At 40.9% G+C, this 14,024-nt stretch overlaps 1 protein-coding gene across 1 annotated transcript; it reads right to left on the bottom strand.

Annotated features, from left to right (window-relative positions):
* Positions 1 to 776: 776 nt before the first annotated feature.
* mcmbp (minichromosome maintenance complex binding protein) lies at positions 777 to 12,165 on the bottom strand. Its single transcript, XM_080740941.1, has 16 exons — positions 12,039 to 12,165; positions 11,122 to 11,213; positions 10,665 to 10,805; positions 10,471 to 10,512; positions 9,886 to 9,975; positions 9,179 to 9,308; positions 8,760 to 8,905; positions 8,221 to 8,318; positions 7,945 to 8,117; positions 7,038 to 7,161; positions 6,733 to 6,850; positions 6,172 to 6,337; positions 5,337 to 5,470; positions 3,433 to 3,597; positions 2,342 to 2,430; positions 777 to 962 (listed from the first exon to the last, which is right to left on the bottom strand). Exons 1-16 carry the CDS (start codon positions 12,094 to 12,096, stop codon positions 836 to 838), a joined length of 1,893 nt encoding a protein of 630 aa, XP_080597067.1. The 5' UTR covers positions 12,097 to 12,165; the 3' UTR covers positions 777 to 835.
* Positions 12,166 to 14,024: the final 1,859 nt, after the last annotated feature.

Raw genomic sequence — 14,024 nt, 5'->3', positions numbered from 1 at the left:
TTGCCGATTTAGTAAGAGACTCGTCTCCAATTGCAAGATATTTAAAAGTTATTTGGGGCCATGATGATGATGATATCCTTTTCTTCCCACAACTAGACTAAGGATTTTATATTGTCTGTGTTATTGTTTACAACCACTGAACCACAATTATTCACGTGTGGCAAGATTCACTCGTTTTTAGTAGGCTATATAGTGTAGGCTTAGAAGAAGCCTTTTCAGAAGTTAATTTAATGATTTCCATTTAATGATTTCATTTATCCTCATCTAATGCACCGTATGCACGCTGTTTAAAGGCCGTGTAGGCTTTTCAGAAGTTAATTGAATGTTTTCCATTTGCGCTAATGCACGCAACTGTTTTCGCCAGGTTTTAAGGTCTTATTTTAGTTGTTTCTCATAAGCTCGCAACCCTCCTTGCCCATCGGCCCCCACCTTTGCGCACAGATTCACCGGGAAATACTCGGTCGCGTAAGCTAGACATCTGTCTCAGCATGGAGTTGGCGCCATCTGGTGGTGAGTAGAAGATGTTGTTTGTGGCACTATTTGTTGTTATGGCGGAAGTTTTATAGGCAATAATGATTGTAACTTAAGATCCTTGCAAGTTACAACTATGTGTTTTCTTTCATGTATACGGGAAAAAGTGGTAGAAAAGCTATTTACCACTCGGGGTCGGACATTATGCTCTCATAATGTCCTGAGTGCGGGTGTTATCGGACTCGGCTGGCGCCTCGTCCGATCACACCCGCACTGCGGACATTATGAGAGCATAATGTCCTCTCACTCGGGGTAAATTGCTTACTTTGTCATTATTTTCCACATGAGGGGTGCAGTGGTGGGATCATGGCTCGTTGCCGTTGACACACTTGGGCTGTTCCGTCCTGCTCCTCCTCTGCATTTCAACTTGTTTGGCCCTCATCCAACCGTCTCGTGAAAGGCTGGTCTGTCCCAGGCTGAGAGACAGCAACCTGAGGATGGTGGCAGTAGTTAAAGACAGTGATCAAAGAAGTATTTACATGTTTTTTTTTTTACTAAAGTAAAAGTTTCAAGGCAATGTAGATATACTCCGTTTCAAGTAAGATTCCGGAATTCAAAATGTACTTGAGTGAAAGTACAAAGGTATTGGTGTCGGAATGTACTTAAAGGAGTAGTTCACCCCCCAAAATGACTTTTTTTCTATTGATTACTCATGCCATGGAGACTTCAATAATATTTTTTGTTTTTTGTCACATTCCTAAGACAACATTTTTATTTGAGTAAATTTACCCCCATTGATTCCGGATGCATCCGGAACGAATGGGGGTAAATTTATTGTTATCACATTTTTGTCTTAGGAATGTGACAAAAAACTAAAGATATTATTAGTCTCCATGGCATGAGTAATCAATAGAAAAAAAGTCATTTTGGTGGTGAACTACTCCTTTAAGTACCAAAAGTAGAAGCAGAATGTCCCAATTCACAAGTTCAAAATGTATGAAAGATAAGATTATGTAGATTTCTAAATCTACAAAGTAACTAGTAACTATGGTTTTCAAATAATTGTAGTGGAGTAAAAGTACAATATTTGCCTCTGAGATGTAGTGGAATAGAAGTAAAAGTACAGACATTTGGAAATACTTGTGAGCTTGTAGATCTGCTATTTGTGGTTAGCCATGTGTCATTCACACTCACTTCCTCATGTGAATGAGGATTTTAGGATAGGCAAAAAGAAATCTACCACTGCAATGTCACAAAACCCTACGCAATGAGAGAGACGGCAGCCCAAATATTTGTAACAGAGTGTCAACCTTTGTATTCTTGCTATATTTGGTTTGTCATGTTCTTTTGTAAAAAGTAATAACAAATTTGATCGACGGATCAAGTTGATTATCATAACTAAATTAGGCCTGTCACAATTATAACATAATCGCCCAATCGCAATTATTTGCGGTAATCGCAATTGTTTTGCATAATTGTCATAATCATTTCCATGTTGAGAAATGTTCTTTTCAAACACTTTTAAAAAAGTAGTGGAAATAGCAGATCTACAAGCATGCGTTGTGAGCTTGTAGGTCGGCTATTTCCACTATAAATGTACAAAGAATTAAAGTTATTAAATATGCCAGTCATTCCTTTGTATATTTAGGTTATTTGTCAAAATTGCCCTGTGCAACTTCAAAGCCAAACAGAAATGTATTTTTTTATTCATATGCTCCAGTGTTCAGCAACAAAAACAATTAAATCGTTAATCGCAATTGTCTGTGCGACAATTAATCGTCAAGTCAAATGTCATAATCGTTACAGCCCTAAACTAGATATGCCATAAGACTGTCATAAAATGAGAAAGAAGGCGTTAACCACAGCGCACCTTGCTACCACAAGCAACCTATGGAGGTCTTCAGCAGTAACACTCTGGGGATCGTCCTTCCGCATATCTACAAAGTCCTCCTCAACTGCCTGGGGAAAGAAATAACAAATAAAATAACAAATTAGTTCAAAGTGCAGAATGATAATAGAAGGCAAGTACAGGGTTCCTACACATTTTTCCATTTTAAAATGCCATACTTATTGTGTGGATACATGGAGGCTGACCACGAACAATTTTATATTTAATATGGACTAAAATGTGATATTTCAACTGTTGTAATGATGTTGACCCTGTGGGTTTTTGTACATGTGACAAACTGCAAATAAAAATTAAGTTTAAAAAAAGAAAAGGAAAATCCATACTTTTCCAGACTGAGATTTACAGAATTCTCTGTAGATTTGTCACACCAATTAACACAACCTCTGCCAAAAAAATACCCGTTTGTAGGGCTTCTCTGCTATGCCCGAGGAACCCGAAGATTTAATAAGCTTTAATAAAAAAATAAAAAAGATTATCGAAGCCGAACTAAAATAGGCCGGAACTAATGCTCCGGGATCGGTTTCTACACAGACACATTATGGAGCGGACGGATTAAAATTTAAAAGGATTTGAGAAGCTGATGGAATACGCGAACACACGATGCATAGCAGTGTCCGATCGCGCACGATGGGAACTGGATTAGCGCCCGCGTTAACAGGTAGGAGAAGCCAGCAGTGAAAGACATAGAAAAATCTTCAGTTTCCTCGGCTGTAAACAACCAATGAGTAAAAAACAATTAATAAAAAACAATTAAATGTTCACGCCGCCTGTGAAGCCTCTTTTTTCACTGTGTTCATGGACATGACGAATGTGTACAACTACTGCATAAGGAAATTATATTTTCTTTTTTTCTATACTCTTATTTCTATACTTATCCAGACCTGGAAATTACTAAAATGTAATTCCATACTTCTGTAGGAACCCTGCAGGTAAAGCAGGTCTCCCTGCCCGCCCCCACACCCAGATGATCATTTCCAGGTTAGTCCCCCCTTTACTCTGTGTAAATGCAGCTATCAACCAGACTCAGAATGAAGATGTCTCTTATATCCCACCTTTGTGACCTCATCGGAGATACTGTAGTCCATGGTTCGGGCCACCGTCAGATACAGGCGGAAGTTGTTGAGCCGTGACGGTGTCACCATTTGTTGCATGGTGGTAAAATACTCCTCCATGTTGTCTGGGCTGACCTGCGGCTTCATGTGAACCTGACAGTCTGACTGTGAGATCAAGGAAAGAAAAATATATAAGCAAGGCAGGCCAAGGAAAAACTATTTCCCCAAAACACATGTAGGAATATCCAGGGGCTGGTCAAATGGTAGATATCTTATCTGGACATATGTTCGATATGCACTGCATTTTTGTGTGCAGACAGTATTACTGTTCATGCAGTAGGCTTGATTTTGGAGTTTGCCAAAACCCCAGTCCAACAGAAACAAAGCTTTCATTAATAAACCAAATTAGACCACTTAAAGGACCACTTCCCTTTTTATTTCCCCCCCCCCCCCCCATAATCTTCATATAATTAATCTCCACTAATGCACATTGTAAGATGGTACCATGTCTGTTTCCTCGCTCTGTGACTTAAGAGTAGGGCTATAGGCAGCTCAAAACCTTCCTTCTCTTAGTGATATCGGTGGGCAGGTTTGGTCATTTTCAAACAAGATTTCAAACGTTTTCATTCTTTCATCAGTGTAAGAACAGTGGCTTCTATTTCAGCACGCCAACTTTCCAGGAATAGAAATGCTCTAGTTTCTATTAGCTTGGAATCACCATCAATGATGTCATTGAGAGGTGGGATTCGGAACGGTCCATAGCCCACCAATGAGACGAGGAGTGAGAAGACGGAGACTTTGCCATCTTACAATGAGCATTAGTGAGGACCAATTCTACGAAGAAAATGGGCGAAGTGCTGCTCTAAGCCCTGCACACTTTGTTGTACACCGAATAGCAGATTTGAAAGCTCACAACGTGTCCCGATACAACGCTTTGTGGATCTGCCATTTTTGAACATTTCGCCAATGACGACGTGCCCATAACAGGAACGCCAGGGTTTAATGTGGTTAGTAAAGTTTTGTCTTACATTACTATATTTTTCCGGACACGGAATTTCTGGCTTCCATCCTTTTTGTGCTCCGCCAACTTCCCTAGTGTAAACAAAAGAGCACGTACTGTACTTCTGACCCGTGATCTGCAGCCTGTGTGTTTATTCCACACTGCCCTTCACTGCAGCCTAATAGATGGCCTAGCCTGACGCCTCTCCCAGGATTGTTCCTGTGGCACAGCTGCCGCCATGGCAACTCATTAGAGCAACACACAGGAATAGCACACGGTGCATTCCACGGGCCGCTCGCAACACAGTGCCACCGGGTCTAAAGCCGGAGCACTAGGTGGCCGGGGCCTGCTCGGCTGCTAAGGACCAATGGTTGTAGAGATGCCAGCGTGAAGGGGAGTGGAAAACACCACCCTCACCCCCCCACCCCCCCCACCACCACCACCGGCGTTCAGCACGTGTCAGTCTCCCGGGAAGCGGACAGGAAACCTATACCCCGAGTCTGTTGCAGCCTGTAGCAGTGTTTCCCCAAACACTGCAGCCGGGACCCATTTTTGTGGGTCACAGGGCCTTTGTTATGGGTCACAGACAGGTAAACATCCCTTGTTTTACGTTTCTTACAATTATTCTTTTTATCGTTATTTATTTCAAAAGAATTATCAACGAAGAATTTAAATGTTTCCGAAAATTTCTAAAAACTTTTTCAAAAGAAGGAAAAACTAAATAAAAAAATAAAACGTAAGAAATAGTGAAAGAAATCAGTTAGGGGTGAAGTGATTCATTCATAATTTATTTTTGTACAGTCCCAGGGAGAACCACATTTCTCTTTAGGGTTCTCAAGCTAAAACATGTGGGAACCACTGGGCCTGCCCTAGAGCACATGCTTTGGTCCCCGTCTGCACTCACCGGCAGCAGCGAGCGGCCCTCTGACGCGATGAGCACGTTAATATTGCAGGGGAATTCCATCTGGTGGTAGCTGAAGTCATAATCAACCTTCTGCCACGAGATCACGTTGCCAAGGGCAGTGATGTTCTGCACACCTACAGACAGGGGCGTCACAAGGGGGGGAAAAGAGGGACTGAGTTACTAGGGCCCAAGGTGGAGGGGCTTTAATTATTTTATGCTTTAGATATTGAAAAATAGCAGATATACAAGCTCACAGCGCAGCACTGCGAGCTTGTATATCTGCTATTTTAGAAAAGTCGTGAAAATGCTGGAAAAATCTTTGAATATATCTATTTTTTTAAGCGAACATTTGTAACTCAAATTTTGCTTCTGGGGGGTCCCTGGAACTAAATATTTTGAGATGGGGGTCCGTGGCCAAATACATATCATTTTGGGGGTCCTTCACATGAAAAAGTGACATCGAAACATAGGTTTTTTTTAAAACCTTAGAAGGATTTGAAATATTCAAAGACTTACACAAATCTTCCAAAAATAGCAGATCATAATGCGTTCCCAGTCTAAATGGGTTAAACAATCTCCCCCTATGAAGAACATTCACGGGGGGCCCGCAGTGAAGCCTTGTACCCAGGGCCCAGAATTTGGTGCAACACCCCTGAACCCCCATCTCAGACCCATGTTGCCGTATGAAAGTACCAAACTTAACATCTAGACCGATCATGAATATTAAAGAACACAAAGTAGACGTTACAAAGGACATGCTTCAGTCTTTGGTGTGATTATTAGCCAGAGCCACGTGTCTCAATGTCCTCCCCTAGTGGTTTCCGACAGGCCTCACCTGTGGTGTCCAGCTGTCCCTGCTCTAGCTGGGTCTCGTCTAAGAAGAGGGAGGTATTCCTGGCCAGCTGCAGGACCCCGCTCACCAGTCGGTTGGCAGTGTAGTCCTTCTTAGGCACCATCCGCAAGCGGTTCATGTTCTGGAGGCTCATGCTCAGGCGGTACGACTGGCAGAGGGGGTTAGAGAACTCTTTTAATTGTCACACAAATAATTGCGATTAGCGATTTAATTGTGTTTTCGGCATTGAAGACTGGAACATGAATACAAACTTCATTTATTTTATGTTTGCCATTTAGGCTTCATAATAACAAACTGCACAGGGCAGATTTCTGACATATTTCATAATTTTCTACAACAAGCTTACAGTGCATCACGTGACGCGTTGTAAGCTTGTAGATCTGCCATTTCCGCTATTTTTAACATGGAAATGATTATGAAAAATAATTGCAATATCTAAATTAATTGCGATTAGATGATTATGTAATAATTGTGACAGGTCTATTACCAACATGATGAAAGGGGAGCACTGTGTATTATAACTAGTAGTAATAGTTAACTCACACAAGGCACTAGGTTTTGGAGGGCTTGGTACAACTGTTCAGTGTATGAGTTAGGAGCAGGACAGCCACTGAGGTTCAATGCGAATTTTCCAAGTGGGAGAACATCTCTCCTGGTGTACCTGCAGAGTGACAAAATGAACCATACCATAAATGATGACGCAAGATCAGTCATCAGTTGCATTGAGACGGGGAGCAAAATGACTGCATCTTGGCTATTTTTTTTAAACAGTTCCCATTCTAAAAGAAACCAATGGCTATTAGTTCAATTAACTGTTGCACAAAAAGTAGGAAAGACGTGATGCCTACACATTGGAGATGAGGTGGAGGAGGAGGTACTCAGCCGCCAGCGTGTCGCCCAGGAGCAAGTGAGTGAGGTAATTCAACAACTCCGTCCTGACAGACGCCATGTCACCCAGGGCCGAAGATAAAACTGAGGATGACGAAGAGGGATAAAGACTTAAAACAAGTAATTAATACTAAGAAGAAACGTTCAGCTTGTACTAATTTCAAAGTGCGGTGTGGCAATACTGACCATATCATCCAGGATGAGAATCACAGATCAACAGTACAGTATATGTTCATCGAAATGCCTACTTATGACTAATTGTGAGCACGCTACATTGAAGAAAAAAGTCATTTTGCACACCTACAGGGACAGGTGCGTCGGAACTGTGAACTTGACCAGTAGAGAAACGTTTTCGTCACTCAGAACTTCATCAGGCATTCTACAATAATTACCAAGTACTATCCATTGGAAGTTCTTTCTTTTCTTTTTTCCTAACAGTTTTGGACATACGTTTCTCCCCCACAGTTACGATATAGTAGTAGAATCCTATGATTAAAACTATGCCTGATGAAGATCTAAGTGACCGAAACGATGCCAATAAAAGAATGCCTAAGTGAAGACAGAGCACGCTACAGTAAAAGTGATTGACAGATGTCTGCATCTCTGATTCTGTGTTCTTAAAACTTTTTTACAGCAGTGGTTCTCAAAGTGAGGTCCAGGGACCCCCAGGGGCCTTTGAGGGGGTTCCAGGGGGTCCCCAGTCAAATAGTAATCCTGATAGTTAGGAACCAAAAGGACATAGTCACATCTCTGATGCAACCAAATGGACCTGTACACCGTCAAGAGTTAAGGGAGGGTCTGTGGTCTAATGCATACCAAACTGGGGGGTCCTCGAAATAAAAACATTTGGAGAACCACCGAACTTACAGGCACTGTTGTCCTCCAAAGCAGCAGGGGGCAGCAAAGGATTGTTGTGGGGCAGGGGTTTGGCATACAGCATGTGGAGGCGAGGCACTAACGAGGCAGGTGGGCTGTGGACTCTCTGCTCCTCTGCAGTTTCCATGCATTCTGTGGGTTCCAGGAGTGATGACGAGCCATCTCTGTGCGTGGACGGATAACACAATAATGAGCAACATAAAAGACACAACAGAACCAAAAACAGAATGAAATGACACATTGAGACTTATTTAAAAAGGGCTTTACTTCTCGTCTGCCAGTGCGCTGAGGGCAGGACTGACCGACAGGATCCCGTAGACCTCTAGTGTGTCGTTCAGTTTGAAGCTGTCCCACCCTTCATACACCTGTCAACAGAAGAGCTGCTAATTGCAAGACAAACCATCCGCTATGTTTTCTTCTTTTTTTTTATACCCCTAACACACATTCAGATGCTTCACATTAATTTAAATTGTCTTGTAAATTTGGGGATTTGCCATTGTAGTCTGTCTGTATACAACATTACTATGCAAGTCTTTAGACTACAGAAGATACTTGGGAGTGATCGATTGATTGATTTCTTGACTCTAGGACCTGTAGTGTCCAGAGTCTTTCAGGGAATGCTCAAATAGACCTCCTGTGTTAGCTGATTTAAGTGAGTGGGAAGGGTTGGAATCGTGTCCTGAATGTTTGGAGGTGAAATGCCTTTGGTTGCGTTGTAGGCAAACACCATTGTATTTGTACTGGCTGTGGCTAAAACTGATGAGAGGGCAGGTGCCTCAAACCACCAGCAGGGGATGATATATTACCTTGACAAGGCAAGACGGACCCTTCTCTCCTGGCAGGGGGAAGTTGAGGTCCAGATGGGAGGCAGACGTGGTCTGGCTTGAGGGAGCCTCTGTCTCCTGGCGCTTACAGTCGCCGTTGCCATGTGGCTCTGTGGGACTATGAGGACCTGCAGAGCAAGGAGGGAGTATGCTGGTATTTTACAAAGAGACTGAGCTATTCATTAGACATGAAGGAGACGGTTTTACACACACTGTCTGAAAATCTCTTCAGGAGGAGCCCCGCAAAAGGAAAAGGTCAGCTGAAAACAAAAATAAGGAATGTTGCGTAACGGTTTTACCACAACTCTGCAGCTGATTTGCAAAGTGATGAGTGGACAATACTTTTTTATTTTTAAATGTATAGGTCATTTCTTGATCTTTATGATACAAAGTGCTCATACCGTTATTTGGATCCCTCTGTTTCTGGGGCTGTGTGTCCATATCATCATCCTCCTCATAGCTTCGTTTCTGTCTGCTGGGGACATAAGAGGTGGAGGGAACCACTCTCGCTTGGCTGGGACAGGCATATCCGTGTGACAGAGTTAAGGAAAAACTATGGACTAGATATCCAACAAATAAACTAAAGACGATCAAAAGAATATTTTTTATCGAATGTTTTAGTATAGCGATTTTAGAATAACATGACATTAGTTAAAGGAGCTATAGTCAACTTTTTCTTGAAAAACGGATGCTAAAATAAAAATAATGTTTCGAAAATATTTTATAAAAAATAAGCTTCATATATGTGTTTCTATTCAAAAATGACCACAAAAAGCGTAAAATAATGATAAAATAATCATTTTGGCCATTGTCAGACCGACACTTTGTTTACATTCTAGTCTATAGACTAGGATGTAAACAAAGTGTCGGCCCTACAATGAAAAAGTTGACTATAGCTCCTTTAAGATACCATATGATTTGTTGTTTTGGATCCCAATGGAATTAAGTCTTCCGACTTTTTGTGCCATCCGAATATTTCTGTACTATCATGAATTTATCAAATAAAAATCAATCAATACTGCAAAATCCATGTTAAACTCTTTCAAGTGTGAGCAACTCATGCACCGTCAACTGATAGCCATGTGTGGCCTGCTACAAATAAGGATATCTCTTTCACCCAGGGATTCTCTCCAGGAATAGGGACACAGTAGAATGTCTGCCGCTCTAATGTCACAATGTCTCTGGAATTGAAGTCCACCTGTACATACATACAGTAAACAATGAGCGAGTGTACTCTTTCAAACATTTCACCCAAAATTACATTTCTGTCATCGTCTACTCACCATCATACCAGTTAAAATAGTTTACTTGTCTGACTACATAACACAAGTTTACCAGCAAAGCATCGTATAATTGACCACAGACCATAAAATGACTCCATACAGCACGACTGTGCGTTCACACCCTGGCCCACAAGAATGCAAAATTGTGCCCACATTTACTGTCCTAGGCAGAGGTCTACTGTACTTCACACAAACCGAGTGTGCTGGGAGACCTGATGAGCAAGAGTAAATCTTTTTTTAAACGGTTAGTTATTATTTGCACCCACAGTGTGATTGTTCGGCTTCAGAAAACGTACAATTCTGCTGTAGTACGATCAAGAAGCGGTCACCAATTACTCATTTTGGAGAAAGCTGAAGTTTAGCAAATTCCTTATTTTAACTGACTAAATATAATACATAGAATGACTCACCCCACATTCTGTGACATCTTTGTATTTTCCACATCTCAAAACCTGGAAATTGACAGAAAGTAACATCAAACACCGACAGAACCCATATCACAAAATGTAGAAAACAACACGCAATGGAAACTGCAAGACTGGACAGAGAGAACCACTCCTTAATCATAATGCAACTGAAACGTACAAACTAAGTGACTGCTTACTCTGGCATTTGTTGTCGGATCAACAATCTCATATGTTCCCATGTAGAACTCTGGATCAAACATGTCTTGTATTAAACAGCGGAACTTCACCAAGCTGTTGGGCTTCAAGTAGTGTAGGGGAACATCATTCAAAGATGGAACCTAGATAGGAGTTTTAGGATAAACCACATTTGTTAAACGCAAGTCAAACTATGAAACTATTCCATATTTCTATTGCCATAACCGATGTACTTCTCCTTGTTTGTTCTAGCTCTACTGTGGTTATTTCAAACATACAGTAAGTGTACCTCTCAGCTGATAATTTCTTTCATTTGGTACCACTTCTACTGTCTACAATCCAATGATGTATATGCAGAACATAATGTTTTATGAAAACCAAGATATTAAAACATGATGTATAGTGAAATGCTGAACTGTCAGTCTCACTAATATCAAAGATGATGTTTACAGTAATTACCAAGGTGTGAGCATCCTTTTCTTTAAGCTTCTCTTTGAAGAACTCCACTACTTGAACTTCCCATCCAGAGCTTGGGTTGCTCTGAGAAGCAGCTGAAATGGGGAAACACACAAGTTTGTATCGCACACAGACATGTATAAAATCATTTCAGAATAGTTTTCAGAATGTATTTATCCAGGTGTAACTCTGAGAGGGTACAACATCATGTAAACAAACCAGGTCCATATTTAGTTCCATTTGTACCCCATCAGAGTTAAATGACCAGTGGTGTAAACTAAGTATCTACGTATATTTACAGTAAATATACATATTTAAGTAAATACTTTACTTAAATACTTAAGTATAGTATACTTAAATATCTAAGTAAATACTTTACTTAAATACTGTACAATGTTTGAGATATTTGTACTTTACTTGGGTAATTCCCATTTTCAATATTTTTTTACTTCTACTCCACTACATATTGGATTCAAATATTGTACTTTTACTCCACTACATTTATATGAACAATTTAGGTAGATTTAGATTATTCTTACAAAACATTCACTTCAATTCAAATACACAATTGTGGCGCATTGTGAGCTTGTAGATCTGCTGTTTTCAAAAGATTTGTCTACATCTGAAAACTTAAAATGGTATAATGAGTACTTTAAGTACCAAAAGTACATTTTGAATTCCGAACTTTTTACTTGTAATACTGCAGTATTGTTAAGTCAAACATTTGAGTACTTTTTCCACCATCACTGCATATTTTGGTTCCATATTTGAACCCTCTCAGAGTTAAATGGCTCTAGGGTACATGTGATGATGGAGCATGGTGTTTAGCCACACAACGCTAACATTAGCTCGCTACGTCCACATGAACGAGCTGCCTGTCACACAAACAAAGTCCTGTCTGAGTCTGTTTTTTCCCTTACCAAACATCTCTTCGGCAACGCACAAAGCGTTGTTTATCCAGTCGTGAGTGGAAGGCATCTTGGAAAGAACGCTTCTGGAATGAATAGAACACAAATGTAGAAAATAATACTGTATTATCTATCTATAATATCAAAGTTAAGAAACGGTTTGTTGGTGGCTCTCCTCCCCACTGCTTACTTTCTTCTTCCACAAGACAGCAGAAAGCTCTCTCTGGTCTGAGGGCGGGAAAATTGCGTCACTAGTAGCAGGATGTAGTGTTGGTTCACGATCCGTTCCCTTTGCATGTTTCTGCAGATCTCTGTCTGTAAAGCGGATACGGAAACGGTATGTGTATTCACGTGTTGGTTTATGTGAGCGGATACAGTATAGTGGGCGGGTTCTAGTCACCGGATCACGCTGCTTCATGTGGAATAGAATGCAGGCTTTCCACGGGTACTGCTTTAAAAGCCTGGTGACGTGAGGTTAAAGTAGTGCTTGTTTTCCTCTCCAGGGTTGACCGATTACACTATTTCAGACCTGCCAACCCGTACGCATTTTGCGTACTAAGCACGCATTTTAAGGCTCTGTACGCAGGTACGATATTTCCCCTCATTGCTACGCAATTTCGGGGAATGGGCGCGGCCCGCGGCGTGGTATAACAACACATTCTGCAGCAGCAAACGAGGCAAAGATTTTTGCAACCTGCCGTGTAGTTCCTCCCAGGCACCACTTGAAAGGTGTGTGAATGGGGCGCATGGCGCTGGGGAGCACTAGAACAGAAGATATGCTCGTTTTTTTCGGCAGAAGAAGAATTGAACCGGATGCCATGCGTGTGTTTTGGTTTTCAGCGCGGTGCAGCATGTACACTTACGCTACAGTACTCATCATAGAGTTATAATAAGAAGCTACTCATCTCATCTCATAGCTATCGCCGCCCGGTTTGTACAACGGCGATATTAATACGATTAATTTATAAAGAAGATAAACGGAGAATGGCCGTGTTGTGCCATTCATCGGTGTCGCCCCTACAATGCTGCCGTGCAACGAGTAGTCTGACTAACAGGTAATATATTAAGATAACACTCAGCTAAGGTGAATTCACATGTCAGCAGCCACGATGGTGAGAATGAAATGGTTGTTATGGTGTTGTCGCTCCTCTCCGCGACGCGGTTAGGGTTTTAATCAAGTGAATCAATAATATTATACTATTAAACTGCGGTCGCCCCCGCGACAGCTTGTTGTGTATGAAGCCTGTGTTATACTTCGTCATACGACGGTGTTGCACGTGAGCGAAGTCGGGAAATGTCAAAACTTGTGACCAGGTACAATGAACTGTAGCATACATTGACCATGATTAGGCTTTAGAGTAAAGATCCAAACGAATGAAAATAAAATACTGGGCTCCCTGTTCCACTATCTCTAAATGAGTATGAATGGAGGAATTTAATAGGGGGACTATGTGTATTGTCAAAAACATTAAAGGTGAACAAGTTATTTATCACCTGTGAATATATGAAGACATTAATGGTTTGTTAACAATGAGTAGCCTGTATCCTCTATGAATGAATATACAGACTAGACGGTATTTGATCTATACACAATGTAGGCCTATATATCAATTAATGAATGCACTAGAAACCTACATGAGTTGAATACTTTCAACTTCATGCAAATCATGCACAGAAAGGTGGTTTTATTTAGGCTGCTCAATTAACAATGTTTAACAAAGACACAGGTAAATATTTAAAGGTAAATAGCCTACCTGACAATGTAAAGCTATTTTGCTATTTGAATAACATGATTATGTTGATGTATGTTCATTCATTAAGTCACTGGTGAGACTGTTTTGCTAGTCTATTGGGCTAATTGTTAACTAACTCTGAGCAAGTGCAGTTAGTATATTTTATTAAAGATTTGTCAACAATATTGCCAAAGCAACATTACTGTATTGCCTGGTAATACTAGCCTACCTTTTCTCCAGACCAAATGGCATTTTTATTTAAAAG

The sequence above is a fragment of the Nannobrachium achirus genome, assembly GCF_963921795.1.
Source record: "Nannobrachium achirus genome assembly, chromosome: 13".
Taxonomy (NCBI): domain Eukaryota; kingdom Metazoa; phylum Chordata; class Actinopteri; order Myctophiformes; family Myctophidae; genus Nannobrachium; species Nannobrachium achirus.
Note: the sequence above shows the minus strand (reverse complement) of the source record. Positions and strands in the feature narration are given on the sequence as shown.

What these genes read in the sequence shown, in the direction of transcription:
- mcmbp (XM_080740941.1), bottom strand. Translation starts at nt 12,096, where the DNA reads ATGCCTTCCACTCACGACTGGATAAACAACGCTTTGTGCGTTGCCGAA. An exon ending in AAAAGGATGCTCACACCTTG is followed by an intron (nt 10,806 to 11,121) that starts GTAATTACTGTA and finishes ACTCCTATCTAG; the next exon opens with GTTCCATCTTTGAATGATGT. An exon ending in TCTCCGATGAGGTCACAAAG is followed by an intron (nt 2,431 to 3,432) that starts GTGGGATATAAG and finishes TTCTTTCCCCAG; the next exon opens with GCAGTTGAGGAGGACTTTGT.